Here is a 19,435-nt window from a genome sequence, read left to right on the forward strand (position 1 = left end):
CAAAATGTCTTTATCTCTCTCTCTCCCCCACTTCCTCTTTCTCTCTCAAATCAGTATAATTTTCTTTATAGAAATCACCTTTATGGTGGGGATGCTGCAGAGTCATTCTCATGAAATATTTCTTATATGATTTTAGAGAGCTTATGTCTAAAAAAGTGAAATGACTTGTTTTTCATCAGTTAAATTATATCTTTATATGTAACAGTTCTTTACCTGCATTTTTGCATTTGAATGATATTAAAGAACATTTTATTTGTTATTAATTTAAATGCAGGTGAAAGCATTATAAAATAAATTATTATTTTAATAAAGTGAAGCTTTCAGGTTGCTGTTTGAAATTTTGGAAAGGAGCCATTGTTGATTTTACCAAGCTATATATTTTTAAAGAGAATGGGGAATCTCATTTAGGCTTAAGTCACACTTCTTTACATTATTTTTTCAGGAGCTTAATGATGATGAGCACACTTTAGATTTACATATTACTACATAGAGGAGAATATCCCATTAACTTTTTTTTCCCAAGTAGATCTTCCAGGGCAGATAATCATGGCTTTTTGAAAGGATTTTAATTTCGATTATCCTATTTATTTCACAATTCAATAGATAATTGTTTTTACATAGTCTTTTCATCACTTTGCAACTTCTTACCTGATATCTACATTGAGTATCAGTTGCTACCTGAAGATATATTTCCAGCTTCACACAGTTCTTCTTGATAACCCCATCTGCCCTTGATTTGATTTCAAGCAGAACAAGAAACAATGCCTATGTTAAGTTCCGTGCAGATGCATAAGGTAACTGGCAGTGACTCCTGCTTACCAATTAATTAACTTAAAGGAATGGATAAGACCATTTTCTTTCAAAGACCTCTTTTTTTCTGCCACACATTAACAGCTAAAAAGATAGTAGGTGATTGGCGATAGCAGAAGAGGTTAACCTATGGGAAAATTCCTTTATAAAGTCTTGACCTCACAAGAAACCTGGTTTGTTTTTAAATGTTTTTTTAGTGCAATTAGTGTGCATAAAATGAATTGCTACATGAAGCAGAACACCAGCAGGAGATTCCCCACAAGGAAGCTAATCATTTTCCCAGGTCTGTAAAAAGTGCTGAATAAAGTTATTTACCTGTGAGATCTGATCTTAACCAATATGTCAGTGTTTTAGATAATTGGGAAATGTTTAGAATACTGCCTGTGGTGCTTTTCCTGATGGTCTGCAATTGATGTCTGTCAATCAAGTTGTCAGGACACATGAGAAGGAAAATGACTTTAATTTTCCTAAGACACGTAAAATAACAAACAGGCCTAAACATGCACACCAACTGAGCCATTCTCTCAAGTAAATATTTTGAGGTACCTATATTACGAAATACAGTGCTGTGAAAATTGAAGAGGTTTTAATATCTCAATTTTCTTTTAATTTATTTCACAACATTTATTAAACTATAGGAAGAGAATACATGACAAGGATTAAATTCAAAGGTAGAAAAGCACTTTACTGGGTAAGTGCAAAAGACCAATTTCTTCTAAATTGTTACATCATTTCCTAACTTTTTTAAAGAAAAACTTTGAGTTATGATCCTATGTCTTTTTTACAAAGATCTGGTTTTTACAAAGACCAGACATTTTAGATCCCAAAACAAGAATATAACTAGACAGACGGTCCTTACTTTTTCCAAGAGTGTATCTAAACCTTCAGCCATATTTTTAATGCTTCCTAGCAACACAGTGCTGTTTTCAAGGGTTAGGTCAGGATACTAATAATTAATTGTAAATTGAGAAACCACTTTGATTCTTCAAAACTAGAAAAACCTGATATGCCACAGTCATTTAGACTAACAAAAATAATACAATGCAGCCTCACATTCTCAAGTAAGTTGTACTTCTCAAAACATTTCATTCTTTCCAAAACGGTTGAAGTGAAAATGAGTTGTTGTTTTAATAATGAAAATCAGTCTTAATTGAGCATTTAAAAAATGTTTCTATATTTCTCGGCTTATAGCATTTTCTTGTATTTTATACTAAGTAATCTAGGAGTTAGTTCTTTTGGAACATCTCGCTGCATTTTTTCTTCACAACTCACTGCAGCTGCATGACCATGGAAGAGAGAAGTTGATAGGAATGATTAAACTACAGATGAATTATTTCTTATACTTATTTTCTTATCTTAAAAAATTAATTCCAAGATTTTTTTGTTTATAACAAAAATATTAAAGAACATTTCATTTGTTATTAATTAAGGATCTTTTCCCTTGTATCTACCTGACTTTTACAAATTTATGACTTGGAATTTTGTTCTGCTTGTGTTGCATACTGTCAGTAACATGTACCCTCCAACAACAACAAAAATCCACTGTAATTTGGCTGCTTTTTTTTATGCATGTCACTGACCTGGTGCCTGACTATGCCATAGGGTCCCAGAGCCAGTGAATAACATCAGCAATTGTTCTTCGTGGATACTGGCACACTAAGGCAATAGCTATACCCAAGTGTGACTCTAGCCTCTTGTTTTTTTTATAGTAACTTAATTTTATTTATTTTATATACTTTTTTTGAGGTTTAATTGACATAATATTATATCAGCTTCAGGTGTACAACACAATTTAATATTTGTATACATTGTGAAATACCATATTAAGTCATTAACGTCCCTTGTTTTGCTGTTTTTAAAATGTATAGATTATCTGAACTATTCAATATATCTTTTATTTTTCCTTCCTTTGAAGGCATATGATGGATTTGCCAGCATAGGAATTTCCCGGTTGTTGGAGCCTTCTGATATGGTTTTATTAGCAATTCCTGACAAACTGACTGTTATGACTTACCTGTATCAAATTAGGGCACATTTCAGTGGCCAAGAACTAAATGTTGTTCAGATAGAGGAAAACAGCAGTAAAAGTACATATAAAGTTGGAAACTATGAAACAGATACAAACAGTTCTGTTGATCAAGAAAAATTCTATGCAGAGCTTAGTGATCTAAAACAGGAGCCTGACCTGCAGCAGCCTACAAGTGCAGCTGTAGACTTCTTATCACAGGACGACTCTGTATTTGTAAATGATAGTGGGGTTGGAGAGTCAGAAAGTGAACATCAGACTCCTGATGATCATCTTAGTCCAAGCACAGCCTCCCCTTACTGTCGCAGGACTAAAAGTGACACAGAGCCTCAAAAGTCCCAGCAGAGCTCTGGAAGGACTTCAGGATCCGATGACCCTGGAATATGTTACAATACAGATTCAACTCATGGGCAAGTTTTGTTAAGCAAGAAGAGGTTATCAAAAGCTGAGAATCTAGAATTAAGTGATTTATGTGTTAGTGATAAAAAGAAGGATGTGTCTCCACCCTTTATGTATGAGGTGATGGGCGAGCATAAGTTTCAGACTCTTGACATCAGTAGTGACTTGGAGCAAGAAAAATTAGAGAATTGTAAACCATTAGAATGCAGATCAGATCCTGAATCACCTATCAAAAAACCAAGCTTATCTCCCACGTCTAAACTTGGATACTCATACAACAGAGATGTAGATCTTGCGAAGAAAAAACGTACTTCCCTGAGACAGACAGAGTCTGATCCAGATGCTGATAGAACCACTTTAAATCATTCAGATCATTCTGCAAAAACAGTCCAGGTAAGTGGCTTAGAATGGTAAATATATATATTTAGTTGTTATTTTTTTGTTTCTCTGTATTCATAGAACACTTTAAAATGTTACAAATGAGTAAAGGTGAAGTATAATTCCCATTATTAAAAAAATCTGAAATATGAGGTCTGTCCAAAACGTATCCAGCCATGTAATATGAAAAATAGAGACATTTATTGAATAAGACACAAGATACATGAAACATTGTACATAGGACAATGACCCCTCAGTCCCCTTCACAGTAAGCACCGCAGGACCTCATGCAGTTCTCCCAGTCACCATCAGCTGCCCCATCATATTTTCCTGATTCTCACCAACAGTCTGTGATCTCTTCCATTTCAAAGGTTATTTTAGTTTTGGGAAAAGCCAGAGTTCCAGGGTGCCAAATCTGGGCTGTAGGGGGGCTGAATCACCTGGGTGATATGATGTTTTGCCAAAAAACTCTGCATGAAACGTGATGTGTGAGTGGGTATGTTGTTGTAATGAAGCTGCCAATCACCAGTTGCCTGCAGTTGCAGCTTTTTGAATCATCCGAATAGTTTTCATAGAGGAATATTCAAGCCTAACACAAAATCTAATACAGATTCATTGCTCCACTTGCTCAATCATTTTGAAAACGACAGCCACACAGTACACGTGCTCACTCAGTGGTCTAACTCCCCCACTGACTAGTCCAGTGAAGTCATCATTGTCCACACATATGCATTCCAGTCCATTCTCCTTAGCTACCAGGTTACATTGATGTCACACAAACTGTTCTCAGTATATTAATTATGGCTGGGTTTTTTCTGGACAGAACTCATATACCTGCTCTTTATTTAAAGTTTACAATATAATATTTTAAGCCTACGAATAAATCTAATATCAACAGTGAAAGATAAAGAATTTCAACTTTTTAAATCAAAATATTACTACTCTGGCCGGGTGGCTCAGTTCGGTAGAGTGTAATCCCATACACTAAAAGGTTACAGGTTTGATGACTCATCAGGGAACATGCCTAGGTTCAGGTACAATCTCTGGTTGGGGTGCATAAAGGAGGTAAACCAGTTGATGTTTCTGTCTCACATCAGTGTTTCTTTCTCTCCCTTCCTCTGTCTAAAATCAATAAAAACATACCTTCAAATGAGGGTTAAATATATATATATTATAACCTATTAAAACAGACTATTTTAAGAGTAAATAAAAGATATTTCAGTATTTTATTTAGTAATAATATCATTCTGAAATGTATACAAATATTTACCATGTAAAGCATTTTCTTCAGTGTGTAGGTTGCATTGTAATTGGTACTTTCAATGCTGTAATTACTTGCAGATAAAAATCCCAGTAATATCAAACTTCTTATGAGAGAAAATATGGTGCAAATTTGACCTAATGATACTTACTGTATTTGAGTGAATCTATGATACCATCAATTGAAAAATATATATCATTATTTTATGTACCACAAAGAAAGAAAAACACTGCCATGTTTTTCTTATCATATAGAATTTTTGTTTTATACCTATTGAAAGAGCTCTTTTAGCCTTATTTAGGCATGGGGTTTTTAAATCATATGACATTCATGTATATATAAAAAGAAAAATTTAAGCAAAATAATGTGTAATCAGTTTAGAATTAGAATTTAGAATCCAGCTCTTCTGAATCACTTTTAGGTTTAAAGTTTTTGCTGTTCCTATTTTCCCATACATTGTTCTCTGTGCCATCAGAGGTATCATATTATAGCAGTGGTTCTCAAAGTACGATCAGTGACAACTGAGGCTCTCCAAGACTCTTCAGAGACCTCAAAGTTATTAGAAGAACATCTGATGGGTTTAGTATAGCTATTTGTAAAGGAATGACTAAATAATTATTCTTAAATGACAAATATCAGTAGATAATAACCTACATAAGCAAAAGCTTTTGGGGATCCTCTGTAATTTTTGAGTATATAAAGGGATTCTGAAACCAAAAATTATAAAACCTCTGAATTACAGCATTCTCCATAATTGTCTCTGGGATTTTTCTTCTCAGTAATACTCATTCATAATAGTACTTTCTTGATCTTACTGGAAAGTCCCAACAAAGATTTTTAGACAATAACCTGGAGTTAATTTTCATTCTCAAGTAGTATTAAAGTAGTTATTAACTGTCACATCAAGGAATTGCAGTGATACCACCAAAAATATCAAGCACAGCCCTGGCTGGCGTAGCTCAGTGGATTGAGTGTGGGCCTGCGAACCAAAGGATCATGGTTCATTTTCCAGTCAGGGCACATGCCTGGGTTACAGGCCAGTTCCCAGCAGGTGACACATGAGAGGCAACCATACATTGATATTTCTCTCCCTCTCTCCTTCCCTTCCTCTCTAAAGATAAATAAATAAAGATCTAAAGAAAAAAAACTAAGTTTAAACAAATATCAGGCACATACCTATGTAGGCATTGATGACTACGTGTCAGACAGAGATTATAAAATACCACCAATTTTAAGTTTTCAGAAGTATTAAGAAAAAATGTACTTCTTAAGATCAAAGAAATATAGTAGCCCTGGCTGGCTAACTCAGTTGATTAGAGCATCATCCCATTATGCCAAGGCTGTGAGTCTGATCCTTGGTCAGGGCACATACAAGAATCAGCCAGTGAATGCGTAAATAAGTAAAAAGACAAAGCAATGTTTTTCTCTCTTTCTCTATCTCTCCCTTCCTCTCTCTTTCTAAAATCAATCAATAAATTTTTAAGAAAATACTTGATCTCTGTTAAAAAGAAAAAAAATAAAAGAAATATAGTAGTAGCTAATAAAGCAAGCCTTTGTTCTCCTAATAAGAAATCTCAAATCAAAGGTTCTAAGTACATAAACTTTCAAGATAAAAGAAGACTTCCGGGTATCTTAGTGTACTTACATAGTGGATAATCAATGAACCTCTAGTGACTGACAGTTGCAGAATTTGGTGGTCCTAAATAATACCCAATACAGATTTTTCTTTTAATGTTTCATTTATTTTTTATTGTTGTTCACAGATTTTTCTTATAATCCTGATTTTTAAGGTGAATATATTTAGTTAAATCTAGAAATTAATTACTCTTTAGAATTTTAAAATACTCTGGACTGGGAATCAGTAAACCAGGATTCTCATCTTGGCTTTGCCTGTGATTACCAATGTAATATATTAACTAGACATTTAAATTCTTTAAATCTTATTTTCTACATATGTGAAATGAAATCATGTCAGAGAGCCCTTTTAGATCTAAAACTCTGTCATGCTGTGATTTATTCATATGATGTAAGTCATGTACAGTTAACCCATAGGATGATAGAAGCAACATGTATTTACAGCTCCATACACGTTTGTTTATTTATTGGCCATTAGTTTTTTGGTCAAATTTTCCTTAGGGTGCATTTAAACTTTTTGGGCAAAGCATTGCCTGGCACCAAAGGTTTTCATATAGATGCTAATGCTTCATAGTTTTTTTTTGTTATTTTTTATATAGAAGTTAAATTTGGGATACTGTAATTAAAAATCTGGGCTTTTTTATACTGTAGTTCATCAATTGTAAGATATGTATTCTTTTATAACTCTGATATCAAGATGTTACTTACAATACATAGTAAGAGTTTAATTGGCTGTGTTCTTAGTAGTTCATAAAATAATCATGAGTCTAATAATAGCATTAGATTTTAAGAAATTTGATGTGATATGGCTGTATAGACTTTGCAAAGTCATAATGTTGCATACTTGAGTGGCTAAAAATGTGATTACCATTATACATCTAACACATTTTTCTTAAACCTACAATGAAGTAAGTGGTTGAATCCTATATTTGATGTGGAAAACGGGGGTTTACAGAGTTGGCTAAGATCACATAGTAACCATTAACATTCAAACTGAAAGCCAGCATTGTCTTGGTCTGAAGTCTGTGCTTATAAACTTTATAGTTACAATATCTCTTTGTTTTTTTTTATCGTAATAGCACTAAGAATAATCATAACTCAAATGTAAAGCAGTCAGCTTTACTGAAAGGCAATTTAGCAGTGTACATTAAGTTCCTTAAAAATGTTTATCTCATTGACTCCACCTCAGGAATTTTTCCTAAGGAGATAGTCACAGCTATGTATAAGAATTTATATGTAATCTTGAGATCCAAAATGGCAGAGGAGTAAGTAGAAGCTACACTAACCTCCTCCCAGGACCAATCTGGAATTACAACTAAATTGTAGAGAAATTATTTTGAATAACCAACTGACTGTTAGGGGAGAGAAACCTTATAACCATGGACAGAAAGAATAAAATACTTCACCACAACATGACTGGTAGGGAGTAGGAAAGAGACGTGAGAGGGCTGGCTGAGCTCCCATGGGCAGTGGCTGAAGTACCAGAGGGATATTACAGCAGCTAGAGGGTTCACCCTGAGAAGTGTAGGATCTAAACCCCAAGCTGGGCCCCCCAGCCTACAGCACCAGAAGGGAAAGGAACCCAGATAAAATCCAGCTGTGAAAAGCAACAAAAGTTCTGTCAACCAGGGAGAGACAGCTAGAGATTCAGAGAGCCTCTTAAAGGGCCAATGCACGGTTTTACTTGCAGCCACTTACCCTGGGTGCTGGCAAAGGGAGAGCAGAATGGACTATAGACACTTAAGGAGAGTCTGGGCTTAGTAGCTTTTGGGAGAGAAATGAAGCAACAGCTGCCAGAATCCCTGTGCTGAGTCATCCCCCAAACTGCAGGAGCCTTCTGTCTCAGCAGAGTACTCCACTCTGAAAGGTATCAACCTTAGGGGAAGCAATAGCCCCACTCTCAAAACTTAGGCCCCACTTTTCCCCACCCTGTAGTGCTTAACACTGACTGCTGATCACAGATTAGTTAGTTTATCAACTAATTGGTTTAGTGGCTGATTAGTGTCTAAGGAGGAAAATAAAAAGAAGCACCAAAGTGTGAAGACAAAGAAACAGACCCCAAACGAAAAAAAGAAGATGATTTTCCAGAAAAACTAGATGAAATGGAAGTAAGCAGTTTATCATATATTGAGTTTAGAGTAATGATTATAAGGATACTCAACAACATGAAAAAAGACATAGAAACCATATAAAAGGATCAATCAGAAATAAAGAATTCAATGTCTGAGACAATACACTAGAAGGAATAAAAAGGTTAGATGAGCAGAGGACTGAATTAGTGATTTAGGAGACAATGTAGAAAAGCAATTAGGCAACCCTGGCTGGTGTACCTCAGTGGATTGAGTGTGGGCCTGTGAAGGCCCACCAAAGGATGGTGGTTTGATTCCCAGAGCACATGCCTGGGTTACAGGCCAGTTCCCAGCAGGGAACGCACGAGAGGCAACTATACATTGATATCTCTCTCCCTCTCTCCTTCCCTTCCCCTCTAAAGATAAATAAATTAAAAAAGAAAAGAAAAAATAATTAGGCAGAGCAGCAAAAAGAAAAAAGAATAAAAAATGAGAAGTTAAGAAACACCTTGGACAACATGAAGCATTACAACATCTGTATAATGGGAATATTAGAAGGAGGAGAGAGTAAGCAAGGGATTGAGAACTTATTTGAAGAAATAATGACTAGAAACTTCCCTGGTCTGGTAAAGGAAAGAATCACACAAGTCCAAGAAACTCAGTCCCAAATAAGTTGGACCCAAAGAGGTCTATGTCGAGACATAATCGTAATTAAGATGACAAGGCTTAAAGACAAAAAGAGATTCCTAAAAGTCACAAAAGAAAAGCAGGTATTACCTACAAGGGAGCACCAATTAGATTGTCATCTGATTATTCAACAGAAACATTTCAGGCCAGAAGGGAGTGGCAAAATTTTCAAGGTGATAAAAAGCAAAGACCTGTAACCAAGACCACTTTACCCAACAAGGCTATCATTTAAAAATCAAAGGAGAAATAAGGAGCTTCCCAGACAAGAAAAAGCTAAAGGAGTTTGTTTATACCAAACCAGTACTGCAACAAATGTTAACGGGCTTGCTTTAAGAAGAGCCCTAACTGGTGTGGCTCAGTGAGATGGACATTGTACTACAAAGCTTAATGTTGCCAGTTCAATTCTCAGTCAGGGCAAGTACCTGGTTGGGGGCTTGCAAGAGGCAATCTATTGATGTTTCACTGGCATATCAATGTGCCTCACCCTCTCTCTCTCTCCCCCCCCCTCCCCTCTCTCCAAATATAAATAAATAAAGTATTTTTAAAAAATGAAGAACAACAACAACAGAGGAATGTAGTCTAACAATAAAATGGCATTACATACATTTCTATCAATAATCACCTTAAATATAAATGGCTTAAATGCTCCAACCAAAAGACATAGGGTAGCTGAATGGATAAGAAAACAAGACCTATATATATGCTGCCTCCAAGAGACCCATCGCTGATTGAAAGATATATACAGACTAAAAGTAAAGGGTTGGAAAAAGATATTTCATGCAAATGGAAAAGAAAAAGGAGCTTGAGTAGCAGTACTTATATCTGACAAAATAGACTTTAAAACCAAGCCTATAGTAACACAAAGGAGGACACTATATAATGATAAATGGGACAGTCTAAAAAGAGGATATAACCCTACTAAACACTTACGTATGCAACACAGGAGTACCTAAATATGTAAAGCAAATCTTGATGGACATAAAAGGATAGACAGAAATGCAGTCATAGTTGGGGGTTTTAATACCCCATTGACTTCAGTGGATAGATCTTCCCAGCAGAACATCAATAAGGAGACAGCAGTCTTGGACAACACACTAGATCAAATCGATTTAACTGATATCTTTTGAGTATTTTACCCCAAAGCAGCAGAATATACATTTCAAGTGCACATGGAGCATTTACTAGGATAGACCCCATGCTGGGACACAAAACAAGTCTCAATAAATTTAAGAAGATTGAAATCATATCAAGCATCTTCTCTGACCACAGTTCTATGAAAATGAAATCAATCACCAGAAAAACACTGAAAAGCATGCAAAGACAAAAGATACGGAAGATAAATGACATGTTATGAAACAATGTATGGGTCAACAGTAAAATCAAGGAAGATATCAAAAGATACCTTGAAACAAATGAAAATAGGACACAATCCAAAATCTATGGGACACTGGGAAAGCCGTCCTAAAACAAATTTATAGTATTGTAGGACTATTTAAAAAACAAGAAAAACCTCGAATAATCTAACTTCACACTTAAAGGAACTTTGAAAAGAACCACAAAGCCAAAGTGAGTCGAAGGAAGGAAATAATGGTCAGAACAGAAATAAACGAAATAGAGTCTAAAAAATGATATAGAAGATCAATGAATCCAAGAGCTGCTTCTTTGAAAAGATAAACCAGGTTGATAAACCTTTAACCAGACTTATCAAGAGAAAAAGAGAAAGGACCCAAATAAAATCAGAAATGAAAGAGGAGAAATAACAACTGATCCACAAAAATACAAAGGATTGTTTAAAAAATTGAACAATTATATGCCAACAAACTGGACAATCTGGATGAAATGGATAAATTCATAGAAGCAGTCAATCTTCCAAAAATGAATCAGGAAGAATCAGAATCTGAATAGAGAGATAATACCTACTGAAATTGAAGCAGAAATCCAAAAACTCCCAACAAACAAAACCCCTGGACCAGATAGCTTAGGAAGTGAATTTACTAAACATTTGTAGAAGAACTAACACCTCTCCTTCTCAAACTATTTCATAAAATTCAAGAGGAGGGAAGCCTCCCAAACTCATTTCGTGAGGCCAGCATTATCTCAATTCTGAAACCAGATAAAGACACTACAAAGAAAATTATAGGCCAGTATCCCTGATGAACATAGATGGTCAAATCCTCAACACAATATTAGCAAACCAAATATAGCAATGTATCTTAAAATTTCATATGCCATGATAAGGTGAGATTTATTCCAGAAATGCAAGAATGGTACAACATTCACAAATCAATAAATATGATTCACCATAAACAAAATAAAGGATAAAAAACACATGATTATATCAATAGATGTAGAAAAATCTTGTGATAAAATCCAGCACCCATTTATGATAAAAACTCTCTACAAAGTGGGAATAGAACGAACATACCTAAACTTAATAAAGGCCATATGGAGTAATCCACTGCTGGCATCATACTCAGTGGGCAAAACTGTAAGCATTCCCCTTAAGATTGTAACAAGACAAAGATGTCTGCCTTCACCTTTCCTAATCAGCATAGTACTGGAAGTCCTAGGCACAGCAGTCAGACAAGAAGAACAAATAAAAGACATCCAAATTGGAAAGGAAGAAGTAAAACTGTCATTGTTTTGGGTGACATGATACTGTGCATAGAGAGCCCCAAAGATTCCACCAAGAATGTAGAACATTATGCTAAGTGAAATAAGCCTGTCAGAGATAGACAAATACCATATGATTTCACTGATTTGGAATCTAATGAACAAATTGAACTAACAAGTGAAACAGAGACAGACTCATAGATGGAGAACAGATGACAGCCAGTGGAGTGGGGAGGAGAATAAGAGGGGGAGAGGATTGAGCAAAAAGGAAAAAGGATTCATGGCTATAGACAACAGTGTGGTATTGCTGGGGGGAAGGAGGGTATAAGGGGACTAAGTTGTAATGGGAAAAATACATAATAAAGAGAAAAAATGTTAAATAGAAGAATTGATGTGTAAAGATGTTTATCAAAGCATTGTTTATGATAGTGAGAAATTATAAACCACCTAAATATGCAATAAGACAAGCTAAATGAAATATTATAAATTTATATTAATAGAATGCTATGTAGATGATTTTAAATCATATCTTCAAAAATATTTAAGGATGTGAGAAAATGCAATGAATATGAGGATGCATATATAGTCAGTCAGTCCTTCATATCAGCAGGTTCTGCATCCACAGATTTAACCAGCCACAGGTCAAAAATATGTGGAAAAAATTATTGCATTTTTGCTGGTGTGTACTATAGTAGTTAGCCCTACAGTGGTTGCATCTGTACTAAACATGTATAAGCATTTCACCATGTTGTTATTCCCTAAACAATGCAGTATAACAACTACTTACGTAGAGATTTATACTGTACTAAGTATCACAAGTAATCTGGAGATCATTTAAAGTATATGAAAAGCTATGCATAAGTTATATGCAAGTACTATGCCATTTTATATTTTGGACTTGAGCAGTCCTGAATTTTGGCACCCAGAGGGATTCTGGAACCAGTTCCTCACTGATACCAAGGGACAACTGTATATTTTCAAATTAGTGTGTTTACTTTCTTCAGATAAATACCCAGAAGTAGAATTGCTGGATCAAATGATACTTCTTTTCTTCTTCCTTTTTTTAAAAAAATATTTTGAGGATCGTTATTACTGTTTTTTTATAATTGTACCAATTTACATTCCCATTGACTGTAAACAGAGGGTTCCCTTTTCTCCACACCTCACCAACACTAACTTATTTTGTTTTTCATAATATCCATTCTAACAGATACGAGGTAATCATCTCATTGTGGTTTTGATTTGCATTTCACTGATAACTAGAAATGTTGAGCATCTTCTTATGTACCTTTGACCATCTGTATATCTTCTTTGAAAAAAATGTCTATTCAGATCTTTTGCCCATTTTTGATTGGATTGTTTTGCTTTTGTTGCCTTTGCTTTTGGTGTTAAATTATCATCATCATCACCATCAAGACTAATTTCAAGGCACTTACCACCTTTTTTCTTCAAGGAGTTTTTGAATTTCAGGTCTTATATCGAAGACTTTAATAATTTTGAGTTAATTTTTCTAAATGGTGTAAGACTGCGGTCTAGTTTCATTGTTTTCCTTGTGGCTGTCCAGTTTTCCCAAAACCATTTATTGAAGGGACTGTCCTTTCTCCATTGTAGATTCTTGCCTTCTTTCTCATTTTTCATATATGCATAGGTTTATTTCTGGGCTCTCTGTTCTGTTCCATTAATCTATGAATTTGTTTTTATACCATATTCTGATTACTGTAGCTTTGTAATATAGTTTAAAATCAGGGAGCATGATGTCTCTAATTTGTTTTATTTTTCTCCTTTTTACTTGTGTATATTTTCTAAATTTTCATTTATAATCAGATTAAAAAATTGTGTTTATGTGCTTTAAATACCAAAGTAGTTTTTTGCTATGTCTGTGTAGCTGATTGAAATCCCTGAAGTCCTGCAGAATCACAATTTAGAGCTAGAGGTATCTTAAAGATGATCTCTTCTGAATAATGGCAAATTATAAGATGATCTCCCTTCTTTCAAGATGAGGAAATTGATTTTTAAAAATAAAATAATAGTTAACATTTATCTAATGCCCAGTACATTATTCTTGCTCGCTTAATCAATACAGTATACGTATGAGAGTTTGTCTGTTTTTATTCCTGTTTTATACATGAGGAAATTTAGGCTTAGGCAGATTGAGTAACTTGCCCACAGTAAAGTGATGGAACTAATATTTGACTCCTAATATTTGACTAATACATGATATTTAAAGTTCTTAAATATCATGTAATGGAATACAGTAAAATTTGTAAGTAACCTGTTCACTGTTACATTGCTTATTATTAGTAGAAGAAGGATTAACAGCAGGTGTTTTGACCACAAATTGAGTGTTCCTTTAATTAATTCTATCTGTTTTTGAGAAAGTGTTGATTTGTAACCAGTTTAAGTGCAATGACCAGTTTTAGTCTGTTATTTCTTTTATCAACATGAACTAAAAATCTATCATTATCACTTATACATTTGAAGTGTATATATGAAGAATTTTTGTTTAATACTTTTAAAACCTTGGGTGATGAAAATGTTCTGGAATTATATAGTGTTGATAGTTCACGACCTTGTGAATATACTGCAAACCACTGAATTGTGCACTTTAAGAAAGCTCCTTCCTTGCTTAAGATTACAGAAAAAAGTTTAAAATCATCATATTAAAACATGAATAATTTATAATGAAGTTTTGTATTATGCTAAGTAAAGTAATAGGTTTACTGTTTATTATCTCTTCCTTGACCATGAGTGATATCTACAATTGAACCAAACTATTATTTTGACAGATCATATAATGTTGATTAGTTTACAAATGTAGATTACATACTCTTTGTTTTTCTTTTTTGAGGCTACTAATTCTGTATTTTTGCTTTTAAGCAACGAATGTTATCTCGACAAGAAGAACTTAAAGAAAGGGCAAGAGTTCTGCTTGAGCAAGCAAGAAGAGATGCAGCTTTAAAGGCGGGGAATAAGCAGAATACAAATGCAGCCACGGTACTCTCCAACAGGCAGCTAAGTGATGTGAGAATCATTGTTTAAAAAAACCATAAGTTCATCATAATTATGGGGATGAGGGCACTAATTTATTTGCATTTTTGCTAAGTGATTTTTCCACATACTTTGTACATTGTGGGTATTTGCCACATTTATTGAACTTACAAAGTCCTATTTGGAGGAGCATGTTGTGATTATTTCTACATAGCAGTGGTAGCTATGATGAAAAGAAAGATTTTGAAATATAATTTCTACACACATGAATAATCTGTTTTTTGTTAATTTATATTTTGCAATTCAATTCTATTTTATTTAAAATTGTATTGTCCATAGAACTTAATTTTGTTAGAAATATTAGAATGTAATAACAATGCTTATTGGTTATTGAATACCTACCAAATATTTTAGGTACTGCAATGATGTTTTACATAATTTTTATTTTACTTAACCCCATGAAGAGATTTTCACACTACTTTCTAGGTTAAAAAAACAAAAGCTGATAGGTAAGGTAATCTAAACAAGGTTCCCTCCCTAGTCAGTAAATGTTGAATCCAGGATTCGAACCTCAGCCTCATTAGACTTGAGAATCAATGCTCTTTCCTGTCATGTACTGCCTTCCCTGTTAAACCAATTTTTATACATATTTTTGTATAATGAACACACAGTAATAGAAGCCCTAAGATATAGCAGGCAATGAATTTCTTCATGAATCTGAAAATTGTGACAACTCTGCCCTACCAGCAAACTCATATATACATAAAACTGCATGATCTTTTTTTAAATTAAGATTTTTTAGAGCAGTTTTAGATTCACAGCAGAATTGAGGGGAGGGTACAGAGATTTCCCATAGATACCCCCTATACCCACACATGCATAGCCTCCTCATTAACAACATCCTCTATCACAGTGTCACATTTTTTACAACTGATAAACCTACATTAACACATTATAATCACTTGAAGTCCATAGTTTATATATGGTTCACTTTTGCTGTTGTACATTTTACGAGTGTGGAGAAATGTATAATGACTTGTATCCATCATTATAATATCAGAGTATTTTCATTATTCTAAAAATCCTCTTGTGTTCCACATATTCATCCCTCTCTCCATCCCCAACCCTGCCAAACTGATGATTTTAGTATTTCCCTGATTTTGCCTTTTGCAGAATGTTCTAGGTGTAACCACATGGTACATAGCCTTTTTTCAGTTTCTTTTACTAAGTAATATGCATTTGAGATTCCTCCATGTCTTTTCATATCTTGATAGCTCATTTCTTTTTAGTACTGAATAATATTGGGTTGGCCAAAAAGTTTGGGTTTTTTTGGTAAGATGACTCTAGTAGCACTAGTTGTCTTAACTTCATTCAAAACAATTTTGTTTAGTATTATGACAGCTGTCATATCAGTGATCATTTAAAAACACCTTATCAAAATTAGTGAATTTTTGCAAAGCCATTTTAATATTGAAAATGGAAGAAAATACTCAATACATTCAGCACATTTTATTTTTTCAAGAAAAGTGAAAATACATCTGAAACACAGAAGATGCGTGCAGTGAATGGAGAAGGTGCTGTGATTGAATGAACATATTAAAAGTAGGTCATGAAGTTTTGTGCTGAAGATTTCTCTCTGGATGATGCTCCATGGTCAGGTAGACTACTTGAAGTTGATGATCAAATTGAGACATTAATTGAGAACAATCCATGTTCTGCCGTGGAGGAGATAGTCGACATACTCAAAATATCCAAATCAGTGAAGTTATTGATGAAAATGAAAAATGTGTTACATATTTTACAGAAAATACTAAACAGACTTTTGGCCAACCCAGTATTTCATTGTCTGTATATATCATGGTTTGTTTATCCGTTCACCTACTAAAAAACATCCTGATTGTTTTCAGGTTGTGGCAATTTTAAATTAAACTGCTATATATCCATGTGCAGGTTTTATGTAGACATAAGTTTTCAACAACTTTGGGAAACACCAAGTAGCACAATTGATTGATAATAAGAGTATGTTTCCTTTTGCAGGAAATCACTAAACCGTCTTCCAAAGTGACTGTACCATTTTGCATTCCCAACAGCAATAAACAAGAGTACTTTTGCTCCATATGCTTGTCAGCATTTGTTGTTGTCAGTGTTCTAAATTTTGGCCATTTTAATAGATGTTTAATGGCTCATTGTTTTGATCTCCCTGTTGACACATATTTTTGGAGCATCTTTTAATATGCTTATTGGCAATCTGTAAATCTTTGGAAAAGGTTTATGGCCACTACTATTATGGTCACCACTTCCAAAGACGTGACCTTTATACCAATCTGGTTTTTTATTTTATTTAAAAAAATTTTTATTGCATTTTTCCCATAACATTTATCACCACACTGTTGTGGTGTGAATTAATGGCCATGAATCCTTTTTCCTTTTGCTCAATCCATCCACCCCCCATCCTCCCCACCCCATTGGCTGTCATCTGTTCTCCATCTATGAGTCTGTCTCTGTTTCACTTGTTAGTTCAATTTGTTCATTAGATTCCACATCAGTGAAATCATGTGGTATTTGTCTATCTCTGACAGGCTTATTTCACTTAGCATAATGTTCTACAGGTCCATCCATGCTCTTGCAAAGGGTAAAATTTTCTGTCTTTTTTTTTATAGCAGAGTAGAATTACATTGTATAAATGTCCCATAGTTATTTTATGCACTCATCTATTGATGGACACTTGGGCTGCTTCCATATCTTGGCAATTGTAAATAATGCTGCAGAGAACATAGGGGTGCTTATGTTCTTTTGCATTAGTGTTTCGGGTTTCTCTGAATAAATTCCCAGAAGTGGAATCACTGCATCATAAGGCAGATAACATTTTTAATTTTTTTAAGTATCCTGATACTGCTTTCATTTGGCTGCACCAGTCTGCATTCCCACCAACAGTACAAAATGATTCCCTTTCTCCACATCCTCTCCAGCACTTGTTGTTTGTTAATTTGTTGATAGTCATTCTGATTGATGTGGGATGGTATCTCATTGTGCTTTTCATTTGAATTTCCTGATGATTAGTGACTTCGAGCATCTTTTCATATGTCTGTTCGCCATCTCTATGTCCTCTTTGGAGAAGTGTCTATTCAGGTCCTCTGCCCATTTGTTTAATTAGATTGTTTGGAGGGATTGATGTTGAGTTTCAGAAGTTTTTTATAAGTTTTGGATATTAACCCTTTATCAGGTGTATCAGCAAATATGTTCTCCCATTCTGTGGGTTGTCTTTTTATTTTGTTGATGATTTCCTTTCTTGTGCAAAAACTTTTTATTTTGATGTAATCCCATTTGTCTATGTTTTTTCTTTTTTCCTCTTGTTAGAGGAGATATGTCAGAAAAAATATTATAAGCAGTGTTCGAGATTTTACTGCCTGTTTACTTCTAGAATTCTTATGATTTCTGCTCTAACATTTAAGTCTGCAAACCATGTCTAATTTATTTTTGTGTGTGGTATAAGAAGATGGTCTAGTTTCATTTTTCTCTATATATTGTTCACTTTTCCCAATGAAACCCCTAAGATTTCACCAAGAAACTACTTGAACTGATAAAAGAATTTAGTAAAGTAGAAGGGTACAAAATTGGTATCCAGAAATCAGTTGTATTTTTGATATGCCAATAACAAACTATCAGAAAGGGAAATTAAGAAAACAAATCCATTCACTATTGCTTCAAAAAGAATAAAATGCCTAGGAATAAACCTAACTAAGATGTAAAAAACCTGTACTCAAAAAAGTGGAACATGTTGAAGAAAGAAATTGAAGAAGATACAAATAAGTGGAAGCACATACCATGTTCATGGATAGGAAGAATTAACATCATTAAAATATTCATAAAGCAATCTCTAGATCCAACACAGTTCCTATCAAGATACTATTGATGTCCTTTGCAGAATTACAGCAAATATTTCAAGAATTTACATGGAACCACAAAAGGCTCTGAATAGCAGCAGCTATCTTGAGAAAGAAGAACAAAATTGGAGGAATCATTCTACCTAATATCAAATTTTACTGTAAGGCCATAGTAATCAAAATAGCATAGTATGGCATAAAAATAGACACATAAATGAACAGAACAGAATAGAGAGCCCAAAATTAAACCTACACCTTTATAGTCAATTAATATTTGAAAGAGGAAGCAAGGCAGGACTAAGGATGGGTTGTTTATTTTTTTTTCTGTTGAGTTTTAAACAGTTCATTGTATATTTTGCATAAGAGTTATTTTTTTTTTAAATCAGATGTGTCTTTTGCAGATATTTTCTTCTTGTCTGGCTTGTCTTCTCATTCTCTCCACATTGTCTTTTTCAGAGCAGAGGTTTTTCATTTTATTGAAATTCAGCTTTTCCATTATCTTTCATGGGTCTTGCTTTTGGTGTTATATCGAAAAAGACATCACTGTATACAAAATCATCTAGGTTTTCTTCTGTGTCATCTTTTAGGAATTTTATAGTTTTGTGTTTCACATTTAGGTCAATAGTTCATTTTGATATAATTTTCTGATGGGTGTAAGATCCATGTCTAGATTTATATTTTTGCA

At 34.1% G+C, this 19,435-nt stretch overlaps 1 protein-coding gene and 1 non-coding gene across 11 annotated transcripts in view; one reads left to right on the plus strand and one right to left on the minus strand.

Moving 5' to 3' along the window:
- The window catches only part of EHBP1 (EH domain binding protein 1), a 375,639-nt gene that overhangs the window by 266,506 nt on the left and 89,698 nt on the right, over positions 1-19,435 (plus strand). For all 10 annotated transcript variants that reach the window (XM_053667020.1, XM_053667021.1, XM_053667023.1 and 7 more), the window contains 2 exons: positions 2,726-3,628; positions 14,756-14,899. In XM_053667020.1, the coding sequence (XP_053522995.1) occupies positions 2,726-3,628; positions 14,756-14,899 (1,047 nt within the window). The remainder of the gene's footprint in view (positions 1-2,725; positions 3,629-14,755; positions 14,900-19,435) is intronic.
- On the minus strand, positions 2,378-2,505 carry LOC119035097 (small nucleolar RNA SNORA3/SNORA45 family). The gene has a single exon (XR_005079712.2). It is a non-coding gene; the product is annotated as a small nucleolar RNA SNORA3/SNORA45 family (small nucleolar RNA).

Source organism: Artibeus jamaicensis, unplaced genomic scaffold, assembly GCF_021234435.1.
Source record: "Artibeus jamaicensis isolate MK-2021 breed Jamaican fruit bat unplaced genomic scaffold, CSHL_Jam_final contig_465, whole genome shotgun sequence".
NCBI lineage: Eukaryota > Metazoa > Chordata > Mammalia > Chiroptera > Phyllostomidae > Artibeus > Artibeus jamaicensis.